The sequence below is a fragment of the Spermophilus citellus genome, assembly GCF_964194105.1.
Source record: "Spermophilus citellus genome assembly, chromosome: 6".
Lineage (NCBI taxonomy): Eukaryota > Metazoa > Chordata > Mammalia > Rodentia > Sciuridae > Spermophilus > Spermophilus citellus.
In genome coordinates this window covers 101338533-101362725 of record NC_138187.1, presented here as the reverse complement: position 1 = coordinate 101362725, position 24193 = coordinate 101338533, and the positions used below count along the sequence as shown (strand labels likewise).

The window sequence follows — 24193 nt, the reverse complement described above, 5'->3', positions numbered from 1 at the left end:
GGACACTGGGTGCAAATGCTCACTGTGGGTGAACCAGATGCCACCCACTGGCACAGAGGCCACTGCTCTGGGGAGCTGGATGGACACCCAGGAAAGCTGCCAGGGACAGAGGAAGGCTGGCAGCTGTGGGCCACAGATGCCCTTGGACTGGCCAGCAGGGGTCAGTGCCACCAGGGGAGGGAATGAAGCAGGCCTGGCTCAAGCTTCTGAGGAGTCTCAAGGAGAAGCAGTGGACACTCGGCAGCCAGCTATGAGGCCCAGGAGGGAGCTGTGGGCTGAGGTGTGGGTGCAAGAGTTGGAGGCCGTGTCTGCTCTGCCCCCAGCTCCTGGCACCAAGCTCCTGAGTGGGGGTCAAGGGACACCGCCCTGTGGTCTTTGCCCTAATCCCGAGTTCCTGGCCTCAGAGCCCTTAAGCACCTGGGATTTCCAGAGCTTTGGTGGCTTTGGGTCGGCTCATGAGGTCCGGTGGCTGGAGCTCTGGGGGATGGTTGCCAGAGCGGCCATGCTGCTGTCATGGCTGGTCTTCAGCCCACTGATGCCTGGAGGGGACAAGGCTAGACGCCCTGGGGGGTTAAGGCTGCCAGTGGCATTGCAATGATGATCCCCAGTGACGGTTGGAGAACCTGCAGGTGGTGCCCATCTCTGCCCTGGGGCCTCGGGAAGGGAGCTCCCGTGGGGCCACCTCCTCCTGTTTCTCCACGGCCCAGTCACCACGCAGCCTCCTGGCTGCACACTGGAGGGAGCCTGCGCCGCTCACCCAGGCCCCGCCCTCCACAACGTCCACAGACCTCACTGGCCATGGGCTCCCGGGCCTCGCCACCTGGGCGAGCCTTGTCTTTGGCACTGTAGCCCCAAGGCTTGCCCCATGCCCGTGGGCTGCCTGCCAGGCACCACACCCTGCCTGGCACTGAGCCTGCATCCTGGCCTCAAGGATCACACCTCCCACAGGGTGCTCACGGAACCTTGGCCATTCCCAGAGCCCAAGGCCCACTCTGTCACCGAGGAGCGACCCACATCCCCGGCTCAATGGGTGTGCAACTGGGGCCAGGCAGTGAGCAGAACGCAATGGGAAGACCTTCCCTTCAAGGAAAGCTGTGCGTGTGTGAGCATGTGACGTGTGCACCCATGGGAGGCTTGTGCACATCATGTAGTGTGGTGTGTTTATGTGTGCATGAGTGTGGTGTGTGCATGCGTGTGGGGTGGGGTGTGTGCACATGGCTCAAGTGGTGTGCATGTGTGTGGTGTGGGGTGTGTATGTGTGTGATGTGGGGTGTGTGCACACAGCACGTGTGGGGTGTGCATGCATGTGGTGTGGCTTGTGTGCATGTGTGTGGTGTGTGGTGTGCATGCAGCACGTATGGTGTGCATGTATGTGGTGTGGGGTGTGCAGGCGTGTGGTGTGGGGTGTGCACGCGTGTGGTGTGGGTGTGCACGTGTGTGGTGTGGGTGTGCATGTGTGTGGTGCGGGGTGTGAAGACACCGGGCTCTTGGCAGGCATGGGTGGCTGCACACTAGCACCCTGGGTGGCCGCCTCTAGAGGTTGCAGCTAGATCTCTGTGGTGGCAGTGCTGACGGTCACGTGTAGCTGAAACAAGCTGAAATAGCCACTGGACCCTGCTAGAGGCCAGAGACTTTCTTCAAGGACTCAACTCCCCTAGAAACAGCGCTTCCTGTTAGGCCAACCTCCTTGAAGAGTCTGCCTTTGACAGTTCAGGGCCGGACTCCAGGTGTAGAAGGGACACTTTCCAGCTGAGTACAGACATGTGTCCTCGCACGGCACCAACCTGAGCCTGAGGTGAGGAGCTGCCCTGCCCACCCTCAGCTACCGCTCTGTCCTGGTCCATGCTGACCTGGTCAGCCCTGCCACGCAGGCCTGGGAATTGCTGTGTTCTTGAGATAGGAGACGGTCACCTCCCCTTCACCCACTCCCAGGACAGCTCGGCTTTTGACTTGGGTCTGAAGGGCACTGACTGGTCTGAGAAAGCCATGTGGCTCTGGGGACCCACTGTTGGCATCTGGGCTCCGTGACAGCCAAGGCCTCAAACATGCCGCCTGCACCACCAGGAGCTGTCCCTAGTCGTGGCTGGCAAGAAAAGGGCACTTCCATGAAGCAAGCGATGGCCTGAGCAGCCGTCCAGGCTGGGGACTGGCCCCTGGGCTTCAGTGTGAATAAAGTGTCATTGCAGCTCAGATGCACTCGGGAATGTAGTGTGGCTGTGGACGCCGACGTGCTGTGACAGCCTGATCTATGCTGGGACACAGTCCTTTCCTGGGACACTTGGCCTTGGAGATGTGTTGACTTCGACGCTGGGGGGTGGCCACAATACGTGTCACAAACTGCACCAGCTGAACGTGCCTCAGGGGAGTCTTGTTGCCAGCTTAGATGGAACGTGTCTGAGTGGGAGTGAGGGACGCAGCTGCAGGCCAAGGAGGAGAACCAGAGGGAGTTTGGATGCGGTCACGAGAGGAAGCTCCGGTCAGGAGCCGTGGCAGAGCCAGCCAGGTCTTCATTAGAGACCTGATGGTACAGAACCTGCCCGAGGAGCATTACTTTTGAGAAATAAAAGAGGAAACTGTTTCATTCAACAGTTTAATTAAAATCAAGATGTCGTAACTGTACTATGTGAAAATTATTAAAGGCATTAAGTTGGCTTATGGGTTTCATTCCTGAAAAGACCTTTTCAATAAAATTCCACCCGCAGTCTCATGGATCTGAACACAGCATTCATGGATCGAGTGCCCAGTTCCCGGGTGTTCTTGGTGGCTCTGTGGTTCCTCCCAGCTCAGGATTGCCTGGACGCACCTGGGGTGCTATTTCCGGGTCAGTGCAGTGGGAACTCAGAGCCGGAGGATCCTGTTTCTGCGTGGCCTCTCCTCAGGTTCATCTGCTCTTGGACTGCTTTGGTCGCGTGTCTAGTCCCATGCCTGCCTTGGCCCTCATGGCTGGGGATTCAACAGATGCTGTGTCCACCACCCAGTGAGTTCAAAGGAGCAGGGACATCCGAACGGAAAAATGCTGTCACCCTTCTCCCCACAGAGCCCCCGGTGTGATGACACAGGCTGTCCTTGCGGGCCGGCACGCCAGCTCTTGCAAAAGCTGAACTCCAGCAATGGTGTTTATTTAACGCTCAGTTCTTTAACAAAAACACAGCAAAGAAATTTGGAAAGATAAATATTAGTGTTTTCCTACTGCGGACAAGAAGGAGGGCAGAGCTGCGGGCGGCGGGAGGCCCGTGCTCTGGGACACTGAGAAGGCCCAGGCACTGGGACCGCGGCCTGAGGCTGGGCGGCACCTCCTGGCTGGACCTCAGTGTGAGGGATGGTAGCTGTGCTCCTCTCGATGGCAGGCAGGACCACCTGCTTTACAGAGGCTTTGTGGCAATGGCCAGGCTGAGTCAGAGGACGTGGCCTAGGAGGACCAGCACTGGCCGGTGGGGAGAGGCCTCCCCTCGTGTGCACCTCCTTGTGTAGAACGAGCAGAAGGAAAGCTTCCTGCTGGCCTCCTACACCATCTTACCCAGTCCTTACAGCAGCGAGGAGCCCACTGGGAGGCCCTGTCTCCTCCACTGTCCTCCCCAGGCCACCCCAGAACCCAGCGGGGCTCTCACATGTCCGTCATTGGACTGACCACCCCGTGCTCCAGGTGAGCCCGCCTGCCTCCTGTTCTTCCTGGGGCGCAGGCTCCTGTGTCCCATGGCAGGGTGCACAGAAGGGAGCAGGCCCCTGCGCCAGCTGTCTGGGCATCTCAGTGACAAATGGGGAGCTTATGTGTCATGGACACAGGAGGCTGTCATCTGTCACCTCCACCATGGATTGTGGGACAGAGCATGAGATTGGAACCCAGTGGCCTCAGAGAGCCCTGAGATCACCCAAGTGGCACCCCAGGATGGCTTGACACCCATAAAGCTCCTCCCCAAAGATCATAGGAACAGAAACACACCTGCCTCAGCCAGTCCCTGCTCCAGACACCAGCCACCTCCATAGGAGGGGCTCCTGTACCTTCCCGCACTTGGGTGGCCCTGGCCAGGGGACCCTCAGATACCAGGCCTCCAAGGTGTAACCCGGAATGTCCTCCCAGGAGGCAGACGGCCAAGGCCCTCACGGGCTCTTCCACAACTGTCACCTAAAGCCATCAATCAGATGCCAGCAAACATTTACCCAGCACAGGTCATCAGCTGCAAAGGTCAGGAAACGAGACAGCAGACCACACAGAGCCTCATGCCATCAGTGTGGAGCTCCAAGCTACCTCACCCTGGCCCAGCAGCCTCTGCAGGTTGCAGGAGAGGATCCTGCATGGGCTTCAGAGGCCTCAGGCCCGGTATCTGTGATAGCCGTATGTCAGAGTTACGGCAAGTGGCACATCCAGGCAGTGGAATATTATCCACCCCTGAGGAGAGTGGAGTTCTGAGGCATGCTGCATGAACAAACCTTGAGCACCATATGTGCAGTGACACAAGCCAGTCACAAAAGCACATCCTGCCCTGAAGTCGAATTCAGAGACAGAAAGCAGAGCTGAGGTTTGGGGAGGAGTGAGCGTCCAATGGTCTCTGTCCACATGATGAGAAGTTCTGCGAAGAAGCACCATGATGGCTCCATTGGCAAAGGGACTCGACTCCTAGACCTGAGAAACGGTTAAAGTAGCCACAGCTGGTGGGCATGGAGGATGGAGGCACGGAGGGCAGGCGGCGGGTGAGTCAGGACAGGGCCTGGCACACTGAGTGTGAGCCCATAGGAGCGTGGGATGCTTTTCTTTGCCAGGAGGTGGGTTCCTACAGTGGGTTAGGGGCCAGCTAGGCACTGGGCTAGTATACAGCTGTGTGAGCAAGGTAAGGCAGCTGACCATCCACCCTGATCTGCTTCCAGCTCTGCCTGACACAACCTCCGCTCCACCGGCCCCTTGGCCTCCTCCCCTTCCCTCCTGAACTCTGATCCACATGAGCCAGAGCCCAGGGCCCACAGTCTCCCCCAGGACCCTCTGCAGCCCGGGCAGCAGTGCCAACCCCCAGGGGTACTGTCGAGACAAACACTCCTCAGCAGCCACCAGGCTCCATTGTCCCTGCTGGAGGTGGAGGAATGGGCTCCCCTCCTCTTGACCTTTGAAGACACGCCATTGGAGGTGGCTTCTCCACTGTGAAATGTGTGCCAAGTCGTTTCAAAGACCAGGAAGACCTGCACCAGCAGTAGGACCCAGGAGTATCCACAGGCCCCAGGGCATCTCCTGGAATCGCTCACCCGGGGATGCAGCCCTCACCTGCCTGTCTCTGTGGGGAGGGGCAAGAACGCCACCCAAGAAGCACCAGCCCAGGAGGCGTTACACACATGCGTGAAGGTGTGAGAAGGTCTTCATGGGGTTGAGGGTCTCCAGCTGCCCAGGTGTGGCTGGGGTGGGCTGCGAGACGTGTGCTGCTGTCCAGCTCCTCCCAGGCAGGCTCCTCCTCCCTAGGCTCCCAGGTGCGGGCAGCCTGCTGGCACAGGTGGGCAGCCCCTTCCTGCCCCCCAGGTTTCTTAGCACCAGCTCTGGCGAGCAGCATTCTGGGTCTGTGTGCTCGGCCATCAGGGCTTGCTTTCTCTGCTGCCCCTGCAGAGAAGACTTCTGGGTGGGAGATGTCAGCTTCAATTCTATGCCCCAGCACTGTGGCTGGGGATACCCACGGCTCTGGGACGTCCCCAGGCTCCTAGCCAGGCTCCTGCAGCCATCCACCACTGTGTCCTTCGAGCGGCAGTGCCACGCCCCATCTCCAGCAGCAGGCCCCAAGCCCACCCTCTGCAAAGACACACAGCCCGTTCCTGGCCATCTTCAGTCACTTGTACCATCCAGCCCTGCCCTCCTCTCGGAGGCTTGGAACAGCCTCTCCGTGTACCCTGTGCCCCAGTCATGCTGGCCTTGCCCTGTACCCTGAACACAGGGACCCCGTCTTATGCAGGTGGGATGCTGATGTTCCCACCACCCAGCCTCGTCCTGGCTCTTTGTCCCTCTCTCAGCTAAGATTCACACTGAGAGGCGCCATGTCCACCCGGAGGCCCCCGCCCCACCAGCTCACCACCGCACTTCCATGCCTGTGATCACATGAAATGGCACCACCGGTGCTGAGAGCGACCTCCGGGAGAGCCTTTGGTCAAGAGAATGACTTTCCCACTGAACAGCTGGTGTCCACCCACACGCCAAGGCTATCTCCTCTGCCGCTACTCTGAGCTAGTGGGTGCCAGCAGAAGCTCTTGAGGGACAACCTTCCCCCTGGAGAGCCTGGGCATGAAGCTAGGTGGGGCCAAATCCAGGATCATGCGTTTCTGCAACCATTGTGCTTCTCTGGTGTGATGGGGCCACTGGAGGGTCTGAGGACCGGAGCTGTCCTCATCTCGCTGGCCTCCCAGTCCCCACTTCAGTGTGGCCCCTTCCACTTGGAGGCCATGCCCCAGACGTGCTCTGCCAGCCACTCGGGGACCTCGCCCGTCCCCAGGAGGAGAGGCTGGGCCAGGAAACAGGCTGGGTTCTGCTTCTGAGGTGAGTGGGTGGGTTGGGGTGGGCCCCAGAAGTCTGCCCTTCGTCCCTGAGGGCCATTTCCAGTGTCTCTTTCATAGGTGACCCTCCAACCCAGGCGTTTTCGGCACATGCTGTGGTCTGAGCATGAGTGTGTGTGTGTGTGTGTGTGTGTGTAAGAGAGAGAGACTGCCTGTCCATGTGCCTGTCCTTGCTGTCTGCAGGGTGTCTTTCAGATACATCCAAGGACGTTAGCATCCCTTATCTATTTGCACATAACCTACACACACCCCATGCTCTCCAGTCCTCTCCAGACTCCTTATACCTGAGAAGGCCATGGAAACACTGTGTCAACTGTCGCTACACTGTACCATTTAGTTATGCAAAGAAAAAGTGCTTTCACTTCCAGCACAGATGAGTGTCTTTCCAAATATGTGCCGTACCTAATTGGTTGTACCCTGGGTGCTGAGGGCTGACGGTGACAGGAGGGTCCCCCCCACCGCCCCGTGTGCAGGGCAGAGCTGCCCCCTGGGAAGAGCTGGCTTCACAGCCAGGACGCACAGCCTAAGGGAACACAGGCCCCTGCAGAGAGGCAGCAGAGGGCTACGCTGGGCTCTCTGTGGGCAGCCTCCGTGGTCCAATGGGACAGTGGTCAGCTGTCTTGCTGGCCAGCAGGACCTTTCTTCCTGGTGCAGCTTACTACAGGATGGGGATGTATTTGTCCCTCCTGTCTCCTTAGAGTGAACCAACCTGGCCTCACTGACCAGGGTCACTGGCTACTGCACAAAAGGAATTCTCACCAAATTTCAAAACGAACTGATTTCCACTTGTGTTTAGTAATGTTACATTTTCTTTTAAAAGTTACTATGGAAATGATAACACAGTCCTTTTTCTTTTTTTTTTTTTTCTTTTGGTACTGGGGATTGAACCCAGGGTCCTCTACCATGGAGCCACATCCCCAGCCCTTTCTATTTTCTACTTTGAGACAGGGTCTTGCCGAGTTGCCTGGGCTGGCCTCCACCTTCGATCCTCCTACTCAGCCTCCAGAGGCCCTGGGCACTTGGATGGCAGGTGCCTGCCAGCATACCTGGCTACACAGTCCTTTTTAGATCATCCCTCCTGCCCACTCTTGCATGGCCCCACCTGAAGGAGGCCTGCAGCCCATCACCCTAGCCCTGAGCTGGCCATCCTCAGACCCTCTTGCTCTGTTTGCCGTCCTCTCTGCCTGACTTGGGGTGCTGGTAGAGTTCCCAGCTTCCTGGACCCTTACTCTGCAGCCTCTCTCCCCAGCTGGCCTCAGAGGCCTTGTCCTCCCCTCAGCTCCTGGCCCTCTCTGTTCTGAAGCTGCTCTGCTCCCCCCCTTCAGATGGGGCCCAGGGCACCTGCTGCTCAGAGCCCAGGAGGCCCTGCAGGCTAGGGTGGTTTTTGTGAGCGCAGTGGACAGCCATCCCTGAGACCCTGCCTACTGTCCCTTCAGTCACGACCACCCAAGCACAGCCTGAAGACAGGGGGCTCCAGAGTGAGGAGTCCACGGGACACCATGGTCTTTGTTACAACAGGTGGTGGCGGTATTGGCCGAGCTCCCCTCCCCTGTGCTGGAGCTGTGTCCTGGCTTCCTCCTGTGGCCAGGGTGTCCACTGGGGTCTAGAGCCCCCTGGGGTGTGGAGCCCCTGGGGTAGGGCTCTGCCACTTCAGTCCAGCCTCCCCTGCCCCCATTCTCTCTCCCCAGGATCCTGACTTCCCTACTCTAGAGAACTTCTGCCACCTTTCAGCTGGGGGTCCAGAAGTGTTGAAACTTCAGGAAGGACAGTGCCATCCTCAGCCAGAGGGCAGCTTAGCTCTTCTCACTCAGGCCAGGGTGGTGAGAAACCAGCTCCTACAACCATTTCCTGCTATCAAGTCTTGGAAACGATTCCTCAATTTGCAGGTGAATGTTTGGTCTGAAGTTGTTTCTTTTTTCTAACTCAATTGACTCCTTATCATTTTGGTCTTGATCATAAGAGTTATTTCAATATTTTGTTCTCTCTCTCTTTTTTTTTTTTTTTTGGTACCAGGGATTGATCCAGGGGGCACTTAACCACTCTACATCTCCAGACCCTTTTATTTTGAAACAGGGTCTTGTTAAGTTGCTGAGGCTGACCTTCCTTTGCATCCTCCTGCCTCAGGCTCTGGAGCTGATGTGATCATAGGTGTGCACCACGCACCCAGCTTCTCCTGTATTTTTGAAACATCAAGGAGCGTGAACATAGGTCTCCAGTTCAAAGGGGGACTGGGCAAGGAAGAAACATCATTGCTCCCAGCTTTAGGACTTCACCAGATGTCACCTCTACCCCAGGGTTGTTTCTCAATCGGCCACATGATGCCATCTCTTGTGTTCAATTCTTTGAACAGTAATGAAGCCAGGCCCTTGTCCTGGAGCAGCAGGATAGCAGCTGGAGCCCATGGGAGTGCAGGCATCAAGCTTGGGCGGCAGCCACAAGGAGCCTGCCATGTCAGCGTGAGCCTGAGGCCCAGGCGAGGCAGGGAGCATCAACCTGCAGGGCAGAGCAGCCCTACCTGGCCCTGCGTGGAAGCCCGCAGCACCATATCCACAATCTAGCAACCTCAACCTCCCGCTTCCCAACCACAGGGAGACAGGGAATGGAGCAGAGTCGCCTGGACATCCAGACTCGAGGTTTAACCAAAAGCATTGGTACTTTTCCAAACCCTGATTGGCATAAGTTCTAATCAATAGAATCAGAAGTTTGCCAAACCTGATTAGTATAAATTTGGACCAATAACATCGACACTTTTCTAAACCCTGATTAACATAAAATTTAACCAATAGCATCAGTCCTTTCCCAACACCTGGATTAACATAGACCTAGACCCTCACAGTGACCTGGATGAGCACCCAGGTAGCAAACTCTGTGCAACCCCCAGGGTCCCCTGACACCAGCAGAAGGCTTGATTCTGATCTTCCCACCTGGGCAGATCTGACTCCTGCTGTTCCCACCCTTCAGAGTGACAGGTGAGGACCTGGCAGACCTGGCGGGGAGCTGCTGCTGTGAGCCACACTCTGGAGGGCAGCACTGCTGTGGAAAGCACCACATGCAGAGCCACCATGTGCCACCGAGGGCAATGCCCGGCTGAGACCCTCGGAGGTGGTGCCCACCACCTGTGCCACTTATAGTGAGAACCTGACACACACTGGGGTCTTCTACCTGGGGTGCCCTGTGTAGTGGACAAGAAAAAATAATATTTAGAAGCTACTTGTTGTTGTTGGAGTTAACTGAGGCTCTCAATGGGACACAGCTCCTTTGTTTACATTGCGCTGTTGAGGTGTGACCGACCTGCCATGCGGTTGTCTATTAAAATGCAGCTTGATGCTTGGTATGTGTTGTGACAAAGCAGGCAGTTCTAGAACATTCTGTCACTGGAAATATAAGTTCTTCAGCCATCACCCCCTCCCCCCTCAGCTCTAGGCCTTCACCATCTTAATCGGCTCCCTGATCTGGAGCCACAGGGAGCCAGCCACGTGTGATCCCTCACCAGGGTGACACTTCCGGTTGGTCCTCCACTGCCCCTTGTGGCTGAGGGTCTGCACCTGGGACTCAGGTGTTCTGATGGCTTCGGCCCTCAGCCTCCTGGTGAGGAGAAAGGACCTCGTCTGGGGCTGAGGTAGGCTCCCAGCGGGCACACTCTGGGTCCCCAGCCGCCTGTGCACCCGCAGCTCCAGGCTCTCTCTAACCCAGTGGTGGGTCACAATCTCTAAGGCCACTGCCCACCCAGTGCCCACCCAGCAGCAGGGCACAGCTTGTCCTGCAGCATGACCATGTATGGAGTAAGCTCTCTTCTCCAGGAGCAGCTGGCACCAGCCAGCTGAGCTGAGGGCTCTTTTGCTCAACTCAAGTAAGGAGGGTCTACGGTCAGCTCGTGACCTGGCGTGCATGTGAGCTTGCCTTTTCACCTCTGTAGCAGCCTCCCTGGTCAGAGCCGTCTGGGATGCTCCCCGTGTCGAAGCCTGAGTCCTCATTAGACCCTCTTTTTGGAGGTTTGGGTACCTGGGTGCTGCCAGGTCCCTGGGAGCACCGGAGTTGGACTGAAACTGGAGTAACTTCTGCTCTCTTGTTGGGTGGAATCTGTGTGCTGTAGGCCTGTGCAGCCAAGGAAGCCCTGTCAGTGACAGCAGCTGACCTCGGCAGGGACGACTACCACATGGGCTGAGGGTGGCAGCCAGACCGAGGGTGCAGGGTCGCCGCTCACCCAGCAGCTCACATCTGACAGATCTGGAGAATGGAGTTTACCTAACAACAGAAGGCAATAGCAAGTAGGAACAGCCGATGGCAGAGGCTCAAGAACCCCGAGGGCTGGCCCCCTAGGGTGCTAGTCCAGGGTTTATATAGCAATTGGGTCACTGCTGTGGGTCCAAATTTAAGCTAATTGGGGTTTGGAAAAGTGCAATTTCTACTGGTTCAAACTTATAGTCATCAGAGTCTGGCAAAGTGCACCCGCAGTTCCAGGCTCTCTCCAACCCAGTGGTGGGTCACTGTTGGCCAGGTCTTGAGCCTGAAACTCCCCTCAGCTCTGCCACTGGTTGGGAAGCGGGAGGGTGAGGTCACGGGACCATGGATGCTTGGGGTTCCTGCTGCCGTGCTGTGTGGAGTGGGCCTTGCCCTGGCCCAGGCCAGCCTCCACCATGTGACAGGTCAGGCGCCCTGCTCACCTCAGCCCTGGCTTGCCACACCTCAGGTGCACACTGGCATGGCAGGCACAGCCCATGCCCACTGCCCAGCCAGGCGACCACTGCACTGCCCCGGGACAAAGACTTGGTTCCAAGATAGCTAAGGCCAAAGATGAGGCATCCCCCTGAAGAACAGTGGTTGCTAGGGAGATCTGGGTGGGTAGCCGTCACCTTAGGGGATGACCTGCCCCTACAGGGCCTGGACAGGCTCATTCCCATGGAGCGGGAGGCTTGTGGTAGCTGGTCTGTGACAGGGTGAGGGGGGTGCAGAGGTGTTCCAGGAGGCAGGTCACGGGAGCAGGAAACGAGGGTCTCACTTTAACCTGGGAGGTGATGCAAGCACAGGAGCCTCTGCGGCAGTGACGGCCAGCACATGGACAGCTTGGGGAAGCAGGCAAGTGGCAGCTCACTGTTGAAAGTGAGAGTCCATTGTGCTTAGCACCTGCAGACTGAGCTGGGGTGGGGTCAGATGCTGAGTCACCTGCACAGTGAGCTCTGCAGGAAAGGTCAGCACAGTGGGGTTGGCTGCCTGCGGTTGGTCATGGCTTCCCAAGGAACAGGACTTGGGGGCTGGGGAGGATGCCCCAGTGGTGACAGACATGGTGGGGTCCTGGGGAGCAGGGGCAAGCCGAGCTCAAGCCCTGGCTGCCAAACAGGCTGCAGTCCTCCCTTCAAGGCCTCTGGCCACAGTCATGGACCTCAGTGCAGCTGACTGCCTGGCAGCTGAGGTGAGGGGACAGGCTCTTCCCACGTAGGCCCAGGCGGGAGGACGGGAACACAGGTCCCTGGAGCTGGGACAGGAGCACGCCAGGCAGCCCCACACAGCCCCAGACAGTGCCAAGTGCACTCCAAGCCCCTTCCCCACGCTGGGGCCCTTGAAAGGGACACTTCATTTCCCTGCTGAGGGGCCACCAGAAAGCGATGTCCCTCACCTTGTCCCGCCTGTCTCCCTGGTGGCCCTCCTGGATCCCACAGAAGGTGCTGTCTGATGGGGCCATGGTGACTGGCCACTGGAAGCTCTGCCTTCTTCAGAGTCCTAGGACAGATGGACTGGCCCTGCACGTTCCAGAATCCTTCACTGGGCCTGGGAGACAAGAGAGTGAGTGAGACTCAAGGGCCCCTGAGAGCGGGATCTGGGGGTGGGCAGGGTGCAGAGAGGACAGGGAAGGAGAGGAAGCAAGCTGCTTTGTCCATGATCCCTGTGCCCGGAGCAACACCTTTGTCCTGGTTCATCCTGCAGAAGAAGGCGCAGATCCTGAGCAACTTGGCTGAGACCCCAGGCAGATGCTGGGGGTTCCTGCTGAGGTAGAGCCCCCAGGCAGAGCTCCCAGGCTTGTATCAGTCCATCCCAGTCGCTGTAACAAAACACACAGACCAGAGGCTTAGAGACAGCAGACAGCTGTTGCTCTGGTTCTGAGGCTGGTTCTGGAGTCCAGGAGTCCAAAGCCCCCAGCTTCAGTGGGCCTCCTCGCTGCAGCCACATGTGGTGAGGGACACGGGGGAACTCTCTGGGGCCTGCTGCGAGGACACCAGTTGCATTTGTGAGCGCCACACTGGTGATCTAAGCACCACCCAAAGACCCTGCTCCTGACACCATCAGTGGGGGTTGAGACTTCAGCATAGGTTTGGGGCAGGGTCGGGGGACAGTCATTCGGGCCACAGCAGAGTGAGGCTGAATCTCCAACCTCACGTCGGCACCTTTCTTTTTAATGACAACTTGCAGGATCCCTGAACAGAAAACCCGTTGGACCCAGTGACCACTGCTGGTCATAAAAAATTCTCATCAGTCTTGGTTGCCCCCAGCCATTGCAGACTGCTATCACAGGATCACACTGAGATGGTGGCCACGTTGGGAGTACATGGGGCTCCCAGGTAGCTCGCACCCTCCTTCAGCTTCCCACGTCCTGGCTCTCAACTTCCCACAATGCGAGACCTGTGTGGGGTTTTACCCGACCAGGGACTCCGGGCTGATAGCTGAGGAAGAGGCCCAGACAGGTGGGGCTGTGACATCCTCTGAGCTCACCTGCCTCTGGTCACAGGGTGACACTGGCCTGCCTGCATGTATAGGAAGGCTTCCTTGGCTCCCTCATCCACTCACAGGAAAAGCCTTCCGAGCCCACTCCAGGTCACTGAGACGGACTTAGAGCCTGCAGCTGTTGCTACAGCATACCGTCAGATGCCGGAGACGAGCTCAGACAACAGGCTGCCCGTCCCCACTGCCGACTCCTACACCAGCCTCTTCTCCTCCTCTTCCCATGGGGAAGTCCTCCTCCCCCCAGGGCTCCCCAGTGCAAGAAGTTCAGGTGCTGCCTCCATGGAGCCCGGAGCTGGCCTCGGGTGCTGTCTATTTGCCATCAGGGTGTGTCCCATGTCTGTCTAACAGGGAGGCGACCAGCAAGCAGGTGGAGGTGGGCGGCCCAGCCAGGGCCTGGGCTGCTCCTAGCTGACCAGCACACAAAGCTGCACAGCTAGCCTCTGCCCTTCTTTGCCTCTGCCTCCCACCCCCGCCTGCCAGGAATCAGCCATGCCTTACCTGCATGGGGCCCCGGGGCCACAGGCCCATCCCGTCCCCCAGGATGCCCGGACCATTCACTCCTCAGGCCAGAGCTTTGAGCAGCTGAGGCAGGGCTCCCTGCAGACGGGCAGCCTATTTGAGGATGTGGACTTCCCTGCCAACAACACCTCCCTATTCTACAGCGAGAGGCCCCAGGTCCCCTTTGAGTGGAAACGGCCAGGGGTGAGTGGGGTGAGGAGGGGGTGCAGGGTTTTGTGGCTCAGCGGCCCAGAGGGAGGGTGTCAAGCTCCAGGGGAGGGAGAAACGGGAGGGAGGGCTCCCTGCACGTCTGTGGCCTAGGGTTCTGTGGCATGTGGGCAGGAGATGGTATGTGGGCCAGGGTTGCTCTGCCTGGGCACCCTGGGTGTCTGGGTGCACCCCTCACCTCCTGCTCTTCATTCCCACGGAGGCTGGGGACCCAGACAGAGGGTCTATGTGTGTGGGGCTATTGAAGCTTTATCAAAAAGGACAATCTCTGGGGACTGGGCTGGGGCTCAGTGGCAGAGCACTTGCTTAGCAGGTGTGAGGCACTGGTTCTGTCCTCAGCACTACATAGCAATAAATTAATAAACAAAGATATTAAGTGTCTTTCTACAACTAAAAAACTATATATATATATATATATATATATATATATATATATATATATATATATATGATACATCTGTGATGTTTCCCCCAGAATCCAGGGGAAGCAAGCAACCAAGGCCAGGGCATTCAGAGGGTGGTGCCGCGGATGTGGCGTACCTGTGGGCCTCAGACGCTCCATGTGGATAGATATTCACGTTCAGCACATGCAGACTCCCAAAGCTGTCGCCCCTTCCCAGAGGGGCCAGAGCGGGGGCCACCCCACCTTGCAAGTCCAGGGGTGACATGTCTCAAGAGGCACCAGCTGGGGCTGGGCGCCACGTCAATATTTGCAGTGCGGGTTAGTCAGGGCCCGCCTCCGACCTGGCGCCAGGGCTGAGGCTCCCCTGGGCGGGTCCTGCTCTGGGAGCAGCTCCTGTGAGTGAGGAGAGACAGTGCAAGGGTGCAAGGCCTGATCGTGAGCCCCAAATGCCAGTCCCATACTACCCTGTGTCCCTGAGCCTCAGTCTGCGCACATGTGAAATGGAGTGGCCTGGCCCAGATGGCACCCTGCCCAGCATTCAGACATTTTCAGTAAAGGGCAGCTGCAGTCAAGTTTACCCCACTGCCATCTACAGATCTGGAGCACACCCGGATGGGGGAGCGAAGGGCCCCCGCACATCCCTCCCTGTCTCCAACAGGAACGGCCACACCTCTAGTAAACGCAGCAGTTCTAAAAAGCACACGCTGGAAACAGCTGGGCTCCTCAGGGCGGGACCCACATGCACAGCTGTTATTCCTGAAGGGGTGGCCTGTGCGGCCACTTCCTGTTGTGGGCAGCGTGGGGTTCATGTGCATCATGCATTAGGTCATGTGTGTGCATGTGTGGGTAGGGTTAGACCACCCATTGCTGTGAAGGAGGAAGGACACTTCCAGAGTGACCAGAAGACAAGAGTGGCCCTGAGGGCCTTGCCAGTCTGCGATCTTCTGCTTCCGGCCCGTGGCCCCTGAACAGCTGGGCACGGGGCTGCCCCAGACTGCAGGGTGGGTGCATCTTTAACCGAGGGATGGGAGTCCTTGGAGTCAGGATCCCCAGGGAAGGTGACACCCCAGCCCAAGAGACTAGAGTCTGGTGTGGCCACTGCAGCCTTTTCTCCCCGGTGTCCAGCAGTTACCAGTGTTGTCTACAGGCACGGTGCAGGCCAGGGAGTGGAGGGTGGGATGAGCAGTCACTGCAGACCTCAGCTTTCTCTCCACGAAGGGGGACAATGATGGCTCCACCTCTGGGGTTACTGTGAGGACGCCAGTCAGTGTGGCAGAGTGCTGAGCCTCTACTCTGCAGGGGACCAGTAGGTTTAGTGCCACTGTCACTATTGCCAGTTCATGCCATCTTCCTTCCTCCCCCGCCAGAGGCCTCACCTTGTGGCCAGCAGAGGGGCTGGGTTACCTCTGGAACTGCCACCTTCTGCTCCACCCCTACAGCAGGGCCATGGTCCCACCCAGGGACTTGGAGTCTCAGACTCAGCCCTGATGTCCTCTTGGTTCTGTCCCCAGATCTGGGGAGGCCATGCTCCACAACCAGGACTCCAGTGCTTGCAGCCCCTCCACGGACCCTTGCCCTCTCCATTGGGGCTGACAACTGTCCCCGTGCATATTCAGGCCTCCTGTTGGCTGCCTGCCTGTGGCCCCGCTTCTCAGTGGGGCCTGCCGGCCTCTCCTGTGTGTACACCTGAGACTGTATCCACCGTCAGCTCCAGTGACTGTCCCCACTGTCTGTTCCTGTTCCCACAAACACCTGCTTTCTGTCTGGGGCTCTGCAGTCTACCTTACAGATGGCTGTGGGATCAGGAGCCAGGCAACTCCTCCATCCTGAGGGGGCGGCCCTGAGTGCCCGGTTCCCCAGAAGGCCACTGGGCCCTACCTATTGCGCAGCCTCATGTGGTGCAAACTCTCCAGGCGACACTGGTCCCCCACCCCAGCATGCCTTCTTGTCAAACAGAGCTGTGCTGCAAGGAGGGCAAGCACCTGGCCAGGGCAGCACCGGAGGGCAGTGGCAGGCAGGCTTGCCCTCAGCGGGGCCTGGGGACACAGGGGCCAGGGAGCTGCCAGCCTCAACTTGGAGGGAAGCAGTGAGCCAGGAGGCAGCAGCAGTGGCAGGGACATGGCGTGCCTTGTACAGATGCAGAGGGCCACCCCAGCCAGCCAGGACACAGACGCTGGGAGCTGCCCCACTGCCTTTGGGGCCAGTCCTCCCACATTGGAGAATGTGGTCCTTTGATGAAAAGACTGCAGGACTGCCTGGAGCCGTGGGAGGAATGCAAGGACGTGCGGGAACTCACGGAGAAGGCGCTGGCCCCAGGCCCGTGTGCCCCTGCCAGGCCTTGAGTTTCTGGGGCATAGCACAGTCTTTTTCAAAAGCCCTCTTGGTAAGCTTGTACGGGCATTTTGGAAATGAATAAGCCCATACAGCCTTCCTGGGCCACTCTGGGCCCACCACAGCAGCAGGCTAGCACAGAGCACCACCAGTTTAGACCTCCGTTCTGCTGGGAATGCCCTAGGCTTAGCAGGATCCCCACCCTCTGATTCCCTGGGACCCATGAACAGAGAAGAAGCAGGGTCCTGGCAGGCCCGAGGCTGTGGGCTCAGGGCGGTCTCTAAGCAGCAGCACCTGGGGCTCCTGCTGGATGGACCGAGGGGCTCCTGGCACTTCTGGCCTCCAGGCCTAGTCTTCCTCAGTCCTGGAGTCTGGAAGGAGGTGGACGGTCCCTTCGTCACCAGCACCACCCTGCTCCTGTCGCCACGGGGTCTAGGACGTGCTCTTTGCGGTCCCCATCCCTGCACAGCACCCACCGCAATTACTTGAGCCTCCGTGCTGTCAGCTCCCCAGAGCCCCTCGGCCCTCCAACCCGCTCCACCCAGGCACTTGCCCCAGGTTCGTGGTCTGTCCCTGCGAGGGCAGGGACTCTCTCTTGTCTATGCTGCAGTCTGGTGCTAGGGACAGATCCTGGCACTGTGCGAAAGACGGGAAGTCGAGGAAGGCTGAGCGTCGAGGCATGGGCTTCAGCTGGGGAGAAGTGGGAGCCCTCCTGGCCCAGAGAGCAGTACCAGGAGGTACCACGCACTGGCCGCACCAGCCAAGCAGAACCACCCAGGTCTGCAGAACCATCAGGTCTGCAGAACCACCCAAGTCTGCAGGACCACTAGGTCTGCAGAACCACCCAGGTCTGCAGAACCATCAGGTCTGCAGAACTACCCAAGTCTGAAGGACCACTAGGTCTGCAGAACCACCCAGGTCTGCAGAACCATCAGGTCTGCACCACCAGGTCTGCAGAGCCACCAGGTCTGCTGCCCAGTGTCCCTTGTTCACCCCAGAAAGAGTCGCAGTGGGCGGAGGGGCCTGGTGGGTGCCCACCCTGGGGGCCAGGACCGCCAGGGTGCTGGGTGAGTCCATCTATCGCTCCTGCTTCTGGGCTCCAGTCTCAGGACCTCATTCTTGTGGCCTTCTTTTTTATTGGTTCCTTTTAGTTACACATAACATTAGGATTCATTTTGACATAATGGCAAAAGCATGGACCATGATTTCTCCTGGTTCAGTCCCCAGAGCTCCCCCTGCCCTTACTCCCCCTGCCCCGTTCCCATCCCCTGCTCTATGACCTTGAGGCTTTTCACTCACATCTGTCTTTAGTCTTTAGAGTCTGTGGACATACCAATGGTGGGGTTGCTGTCCATGTGTGTACCCAGGAAGGTGCCGTCCCACCCTCTACTCTCCCTATCCCACCCCTTCCCTTCATCCCTCTTCCTCCCCTCCACTGATCTTTTTTCTATCCCTCACTCCACCCACCTGACCTTATTTTGGGTCAGCTTCTGCATATTGGAGAAAGCATTTGGCCTTTGACTTTTGGGGACTGGCTTATTTCATTTAGCATGACATTTAAAATAGTTTCTCAACTATATGGATTTTACATAAATGCTTTCCAGTGCTGTTTTTGTTTAATGTTTTATGTTTATCTTTTATATTATTTAAACATACATGAATGATCATATCAATATGGACATAATTAAAAATTATAAAATATAATAACGTGTAATATGCAATAAAAATACAGTGCACTTGGGTGACATCGTATGCGAGGCTGCACACTGCCCTCTATGCACAGATTTAAATTCCACCAAAATGCTGGTCTGAAGAGAGCAGCTGGCAGGGCTGAGCTTGGTTCTGGACACTGGCCTGTGCAGTTAAACCTGTCGCCTCTGGGCAAGACCAGGAGTCCGGGGCGCTCAAAGGTGGCGAGGTTCACAGTGAGCAGTGCTCACTACAGACCCTCCAGCCTCCACTTGGGGTCATCCATGTAGGAGTCTCTGGCAGAGGGGACTGTGGCAAGAGGCTGCTTTCCCTGGGGACAGGACATACCAGAGAGAAGCCCAGGGAGGGGACTTGGAGCCTTCCTCGGGCCCACCCCTCTGTGGGGTTCACACTGTCGTGCCCGCTCTCTCTTGTTGCCCACAGCGGTGGGCCTTACCTCACTCTCACTCCTCCAGGAAATCGTGGAGAAGCCTGAATTCATCCTGGGAGGGGCCACTAGGACTGACATCTGCCAGGGGGAGCTGGGTAAGTGGGGTCACAACCTAAGGGACCTCCAGGGCAGGAGCAGCAGGGGTCCCCAGGATCTCCACTCCCCTCTCCCTTCCCCCTGAGCTCACTCCCTGAGCTCCAGGCCCCTCGCGCTAGGCACACCTGCTATCCCTGGGCCCCACCCAGGAGTTCCCAGAGAGCAGCTCCTCCTACACCTGACCTGTCCTGTCCTAGGAACACAGCTCCCTTCACGACACAGATGAAAATCAGGGCCAAGGGAACAAGCCACTGGTCCCATCCTGGAAGTGGCAGGTGGGCAGTCTGACTGTGGAGACCTGGCTCCTGCCGCAGTGTCTCGCTGGCCCATCCTGAGCCCCTCTCCCCACAAGTACCACTGGGCCTGTATGGCTGCGGCGCGGGGTGTCTGCCCATGCTGCCCACATGGACACTGCACACTGCCCACATGGACACTGCACGCATGCACGCAGCCATGGGCTTAGAAAAGGTGGGTCTCGGAGTCGTGGGGCTGGTGCCTGGAACCCCGGGGAGCACCCCCACCCTGGAAGAGAGGGGTGGGCTGGGGTAGGGAGGGGCCAGAGGCACTTACTGGCCTCTGTCCTCATTCAGAAGCACAGAGCTGTGGCCTGAGGGACTCCCCACAGCCTCTCTGGCATTGCATCTTGCCAGCTGCGGAGGAGGATGCAGGCTGACTGTGGCCCTCCTCCACAGGGGACTGCTGGCTGCTGGCTGCCATCGCCTCCCTCACGCTCAATGAGAAGGCGCTGGCCAGAGTGGTTGCCCAGGACCAGAACTTTGGCCCTGGCTATGCCGGGATATTCCACTTCCAGGTGAGAGCAGCTGGGTCAGTGGGTGCCCTCTCAGGCCAGCAGGGTGCTGCTGCCCCACTGCACAGCTGCAGGCAGGAACAGCAGCCTGGAGCATCCTTGGGGGCATGGCCTGGTGGCCCTCAGGGAAAGCACCCAGGGAAACTCTGGGGGCTACAGACCTGGGCCACAGGTCAGGGAGTCCCAGAGGTGTCACTGCTGGGAATTCCTTGAGGTTTGAGCATAGAGGCCAGAGACATATCAACCTCTGTGGAGCTGGATTATTTCCCCTGAACGGAGGTTTGGAAATGTAAATTTGGAGACCTTGAGTGAGTTTAAATATAAACCTGAGATTTCCATCGAGGTGGCCACAGGAGCACCTGTGACCTACAGTGCAGCCTGCCGCCAGGCCTGTCCTGGCCTGCTCCCGGCCCTCTCCACTGTCCTCTGCCAAGGGTCCTTGCCCAGCATCCAGCCCCATGCTAGTATGTCATGGGCTGGGCGCTCAGGCAGCTTTTCCAGTGAGGCCAGCCTCTGCAGGTGTCCCTGGGGAGACAGCCACCAGGAGCCCAGGTGCAAGGCAGGGTGCCTCACAGTGCGGTGGCTCCTGCAACCCCGTCCTCCACCCAGAGGCCTGCTCTCTGAGGCACTCTTGGGCCTGGTGACAGAAACCCAGCAGGGTTTAAGGCAGAGTGGCAGCAGTGTGGACAGCAGGTCTTCCACTGTGGCAGTGGCAGGCTCCCCAAGCCTGGGGCACAGCTACTCTAGGCCTGGAGAGCCCTCCCCTCCTCCACAGACCCCTCACACTGGCAGTCTCCCCTCTCCCACTTCTGTACACCACTATGCTGGCTTCGCGGTGCCCACGCCTGGCCCTGCAGACCCTACAGCCCGTCAGGGTGGCAGCGGGCTGCTTGAACCCAGCCAGGCCCTGCTCCCAGGACCAGCATCTAAGCCACTCCCCCAGGGAACAGCGTCCTCCCCGTCTCCCAGAACTCCACAGTCGGCAGGGCCCCCGTTTTCCCCTGGGGACTCTGAGGCCAGGGAGGGAAGTGACTGACCAAGGTCACAAAGCAACAAGCATAAGCAGAACAGCCCTGAGCCTGGCCCTGGGCCCTGGACGCCACCTGCCGCCTCTGACACCCTGTGTGTGCCTGTGGTCTCTGGATCTCCCTCTCCCTGTCCTCCTTCACTCCTCCTGCTCCCTATGACCCCTGGGCCTCCACCTTCCTGTCCTCCTGCAGTGTTCCTCTGTCCCTCAGCACAGTCACACTGTCGATGAGGGGACCAGTAGTAGAACAGAGCTGGCCTCTGTCACCTACAGGCCCTCAAAGCCCTCTCTGTGCATGGCCACCCCTGAGCACTCCTCTCCTGTCCCCCAGCCCAGGAGGCTCAAGGAGCTGGCCTGGACATCAGCAGCATTGCAAAAGCCACAAATACCTGAGAGCCCACAGAGAGAAGGGACTGGGAATGAGTCCTGCTTGGCAGGTGGCAGGACAGTCCCTTAAGACACATACACGTGGCCTCAGCCAGACACCGGGCCAGCCAAGTCCAGCTGGGGGGAAGCTGCCACAGGAGCGGCCCAGAGTGCCCTGGAAAAGTGCCCTGGGACATGGCTCCCAGGCCACTGCCTGTGCTCCCTATCACCTCCCCGAAACTCGCTGCCAGCCTGAGGGGCGCAGCCCGGTACACCAAAAGGAGCCGGAGGAGGAGGTCCCTGTGCACACTAGGAAGCACAGAGGGACAGCAGTGCCCAGCCTTGACTTGCTCCCACCTCTCTGTCCCCTGTGAGCCCACGGGCTGGCACAGATGCACTTAAACAAGCACCGTGTGCACACATGCATACCCCTGCACACTCAGATCCACGTCTACCACACCCACACCTCCACATGCACACCTGGCCCCCTGACTCCCCTGCTGCTCTTGGCTCTGCTCTGGACTCCACCGAGGCACAGTCTTGGGCTCCACCAATGGGCCACGGGGAACTGAGGAGCGAGGGATGTGGAGCTAGACCCCAAGCTGGGTGGGAGGGCAGAGGCTGCCTGGGCAGGAGCAGAGTGCTGCCCTCTCCTGCCAAAGCAGACTGCGCAGGAGAGTTCAGAGCACCAGAGGCCACCAGAGGCCACCAGCAACTGCCACCCACTGCTGGGGGCGACACTGGTCCTGCTGCTGGTGTCCGTGCGGGGTTGAAGGCCCAGCATGTGGCCTGTGGACACAGATGGCCCTTCCTGGAACCTTGGGACTCTCGAAATGAGTGTGCAGCTTGCTCAGAGGGGGCTGCAGGCGAGCATTTGCTGGTGGCCCCCTGACTCCCCTGCTGCTCCTGGCTCTGCTCTGGGCCCCAGTTCTGGCAGCACAGTGAGTGGCTGGACGTGGTGATCGACGACCGCCTGCCCACCTTCCGTGGCCGCCTGGTCTTCCTCCACTCTGCCGACCACAGAGAGTTCTGGAGTGCCCTGCTGGAGAAGGCCTACGCAAAGTGAGTCCCTGCAGGAAGACCAGCGGAGGGGCCATGTGTGAGGCTCGGGATGGGATGGGGCTGGACGAGGAGTCACCAGAGCAGGCTTCCCGCAGAGGCCCGATGTACCTGGGGTCCAGGTCCTCTCTGGGCATGTGGCCACACCTGCCCCTGGGTCTCCCTAAGGGGTGGAGGTGGCCTTCAGGAGAGCTGGCAGGAGTGGACCTGGGAAAGCTGGGGGAACTTCAGGCTGTGCTGATGCTTGAGGCTCTTCAGAGCCCCCCAGACACGCCTGGGCTGCTTCCCACCTGGGCAGGGACCCAGCATCCACTACAGGATGTACTTTTCCTTTACTTGTTAAAAAGGGTAGGGCTGGAGGCTCTTTGCTGTGCCGATTTCTCTGGAGATGGCTCGTGACATGTGGTCAGGTCACGGGGTCAGGGTGCCACTGTGTCCAGTCTTGGGGGTCCTCCCTGTGAGGGTCTTAGGAGGGAGTTCCATCTGGTGAGCTCGATAAGCTCCCACATCTGATGTTCCTGGTAAGATTTCAGTTGGCCCCTGGGCTCTGTCCACATGGAGTCACTTGGGGGTCAAGCGCTGCACTGCTTTGCAAAGTGGACTGGACACCAAGAGCAAGGCCCAGTCTTTGCAGCACAGTTCTGTGCATCAGGGAGTCATGGCCCAGAGGAGCCTAAAGAGAGGTGAGGACAGTGGCCATGGGTCCTTCAGGGAGCCTGACATAGGAAACAGACATGGGGTGAAGGTGCAGGGCCCTGGAACCTAAGGCCAGCATGAGCTCAGTCGCTCTCATAGGTGTGCCCATGCCAATGCAGGATGCCACCCAGAGGAAACCTGGGGGCAGGGTGTGGGGATGTGACCCTGCTGGCCTTTCTATGAACCAGAACTGCTCTGCTGGGGTCACCTCGGCCTTCACGCAGAGAAAAAGCAAGCACAGCTTCAGGAGAGGCCTGGGCAGCTGGCCATGGTCATTCTGCCTGTTGGGGAGCTAGGTCTGGAGCCCCGCCTGCTAGGGGAGTCCTGTGCTACCGCCCACTGCTGCTCCAGGGACCACGATAGCGGCCTCCTCCAGCCCAGCAAAACTGCTCCCACCCACCCTTGTCCCCGTCCACCTGCCCACAACTGCCTGGCCCTGCTGCTCTCGCAGGCTGAACGGGAGCTACGAGGCACTAAAGGGGGGCAGTACTCTGGAGGCCATGGAAGACTTCACCGGGGGTGTGGCGGAGACCTTCCTGACCAGAGAGGCCCCACAGGATTTCTACGCCATCCTGGGGAAGGCCCTGAAGCGTGGCTCCCTGCTCGGCTGCTCCATGGATGTGAGTGGGGGCTGCCCCTACTTAGGGCATGGGGTCCCCACCAGGGGCCCTGGTCCCTCAAGAGGGTGTGCAACCATGGTGGGGGTGCTGGTGCTTATCTCTTCAGTGATACTCAGGCTGCTGCTTAGCTTTCCTGATTAGGTTACAAGCATTTGGCTGTCGAGGCACCGTGAGCAGCCCGTACCTCCTGCTCGGCCTCCCGGCCCTGGCCAGCCCACCCCTCACCCCTCTGCCCCTGCAGACGGGTACACACCCACACATACGCTGGCTTGATTTCACTAACGGGGCATCTGCCCGTGCAGCTTTCTGAAGCTTGCTGCCTCCTGCACACACTAGGAAGAGAGCCCTTCGCACTGACAGGAAGACACCTAGTAGCACTTTTCTAATTTCTCTGTACGCACAGACGCACACACAGGGCAATGTCGTCTGACGGTTTCTGGGAATTCATTCCTTCTCTCTTGGATTAAACTCGGGAATTTTTTTTCCTAATGAACTAGTCATTTCTTCTACACATTCATGTTTGGGGCACAGGGACACACATATCCTGTACCTGGCAGCATCTCTTTGGTATGTGCAATGGTGCCTCCTGCCTCAGGACTCGTGGCCAGGACTCGTGGCCACCTTCTCCCTAGGGGCAGGAAAGTGAGCTTCTCCTTTCTGGGGAGGAGGGCCTCTGTGCCCTGGG

At 58.6% G+C, this 24193-nt stretch overlaps 1 protein-coding gene across 3 annotated transcripts in view; it reads left to right on the top strand.

The window, feature by feature from the left end:
• Positions 1–13725: 13725 nt before the first annotated feature.
• Positions 13726–24193, top strand: part of CAPN9 (calpain 9) — a gene marked incomplete at its 5' end in the record, with an annotated part of 27405 nt that continues 16937 nt past the window's right edge. For 2 of the 3 annotated variants that reach the window (XM_081298058.1, XM_081298057.1), the window contains 5 exons: positions 13726–13938; positions 18862–18931; positions 19625–19743; positions 22062–22195; positions 23340–23508. In XM_081298058.1, the coding sequence (XP_081154184.1) occupies positions 13726–13938; positions 18862–18931; positions 19625–19743; positions 22062–22195; positions 23340–23508 (705 nt within the window). The remainder of the gene's footprint in view (positions 13939–18861; positions 18932–19624; positions 19744–22061; positions 22196–23339; positions 23509–24193) is intronic. The other variant, XM_081298059.1, reaches the window with a different exon arrangement.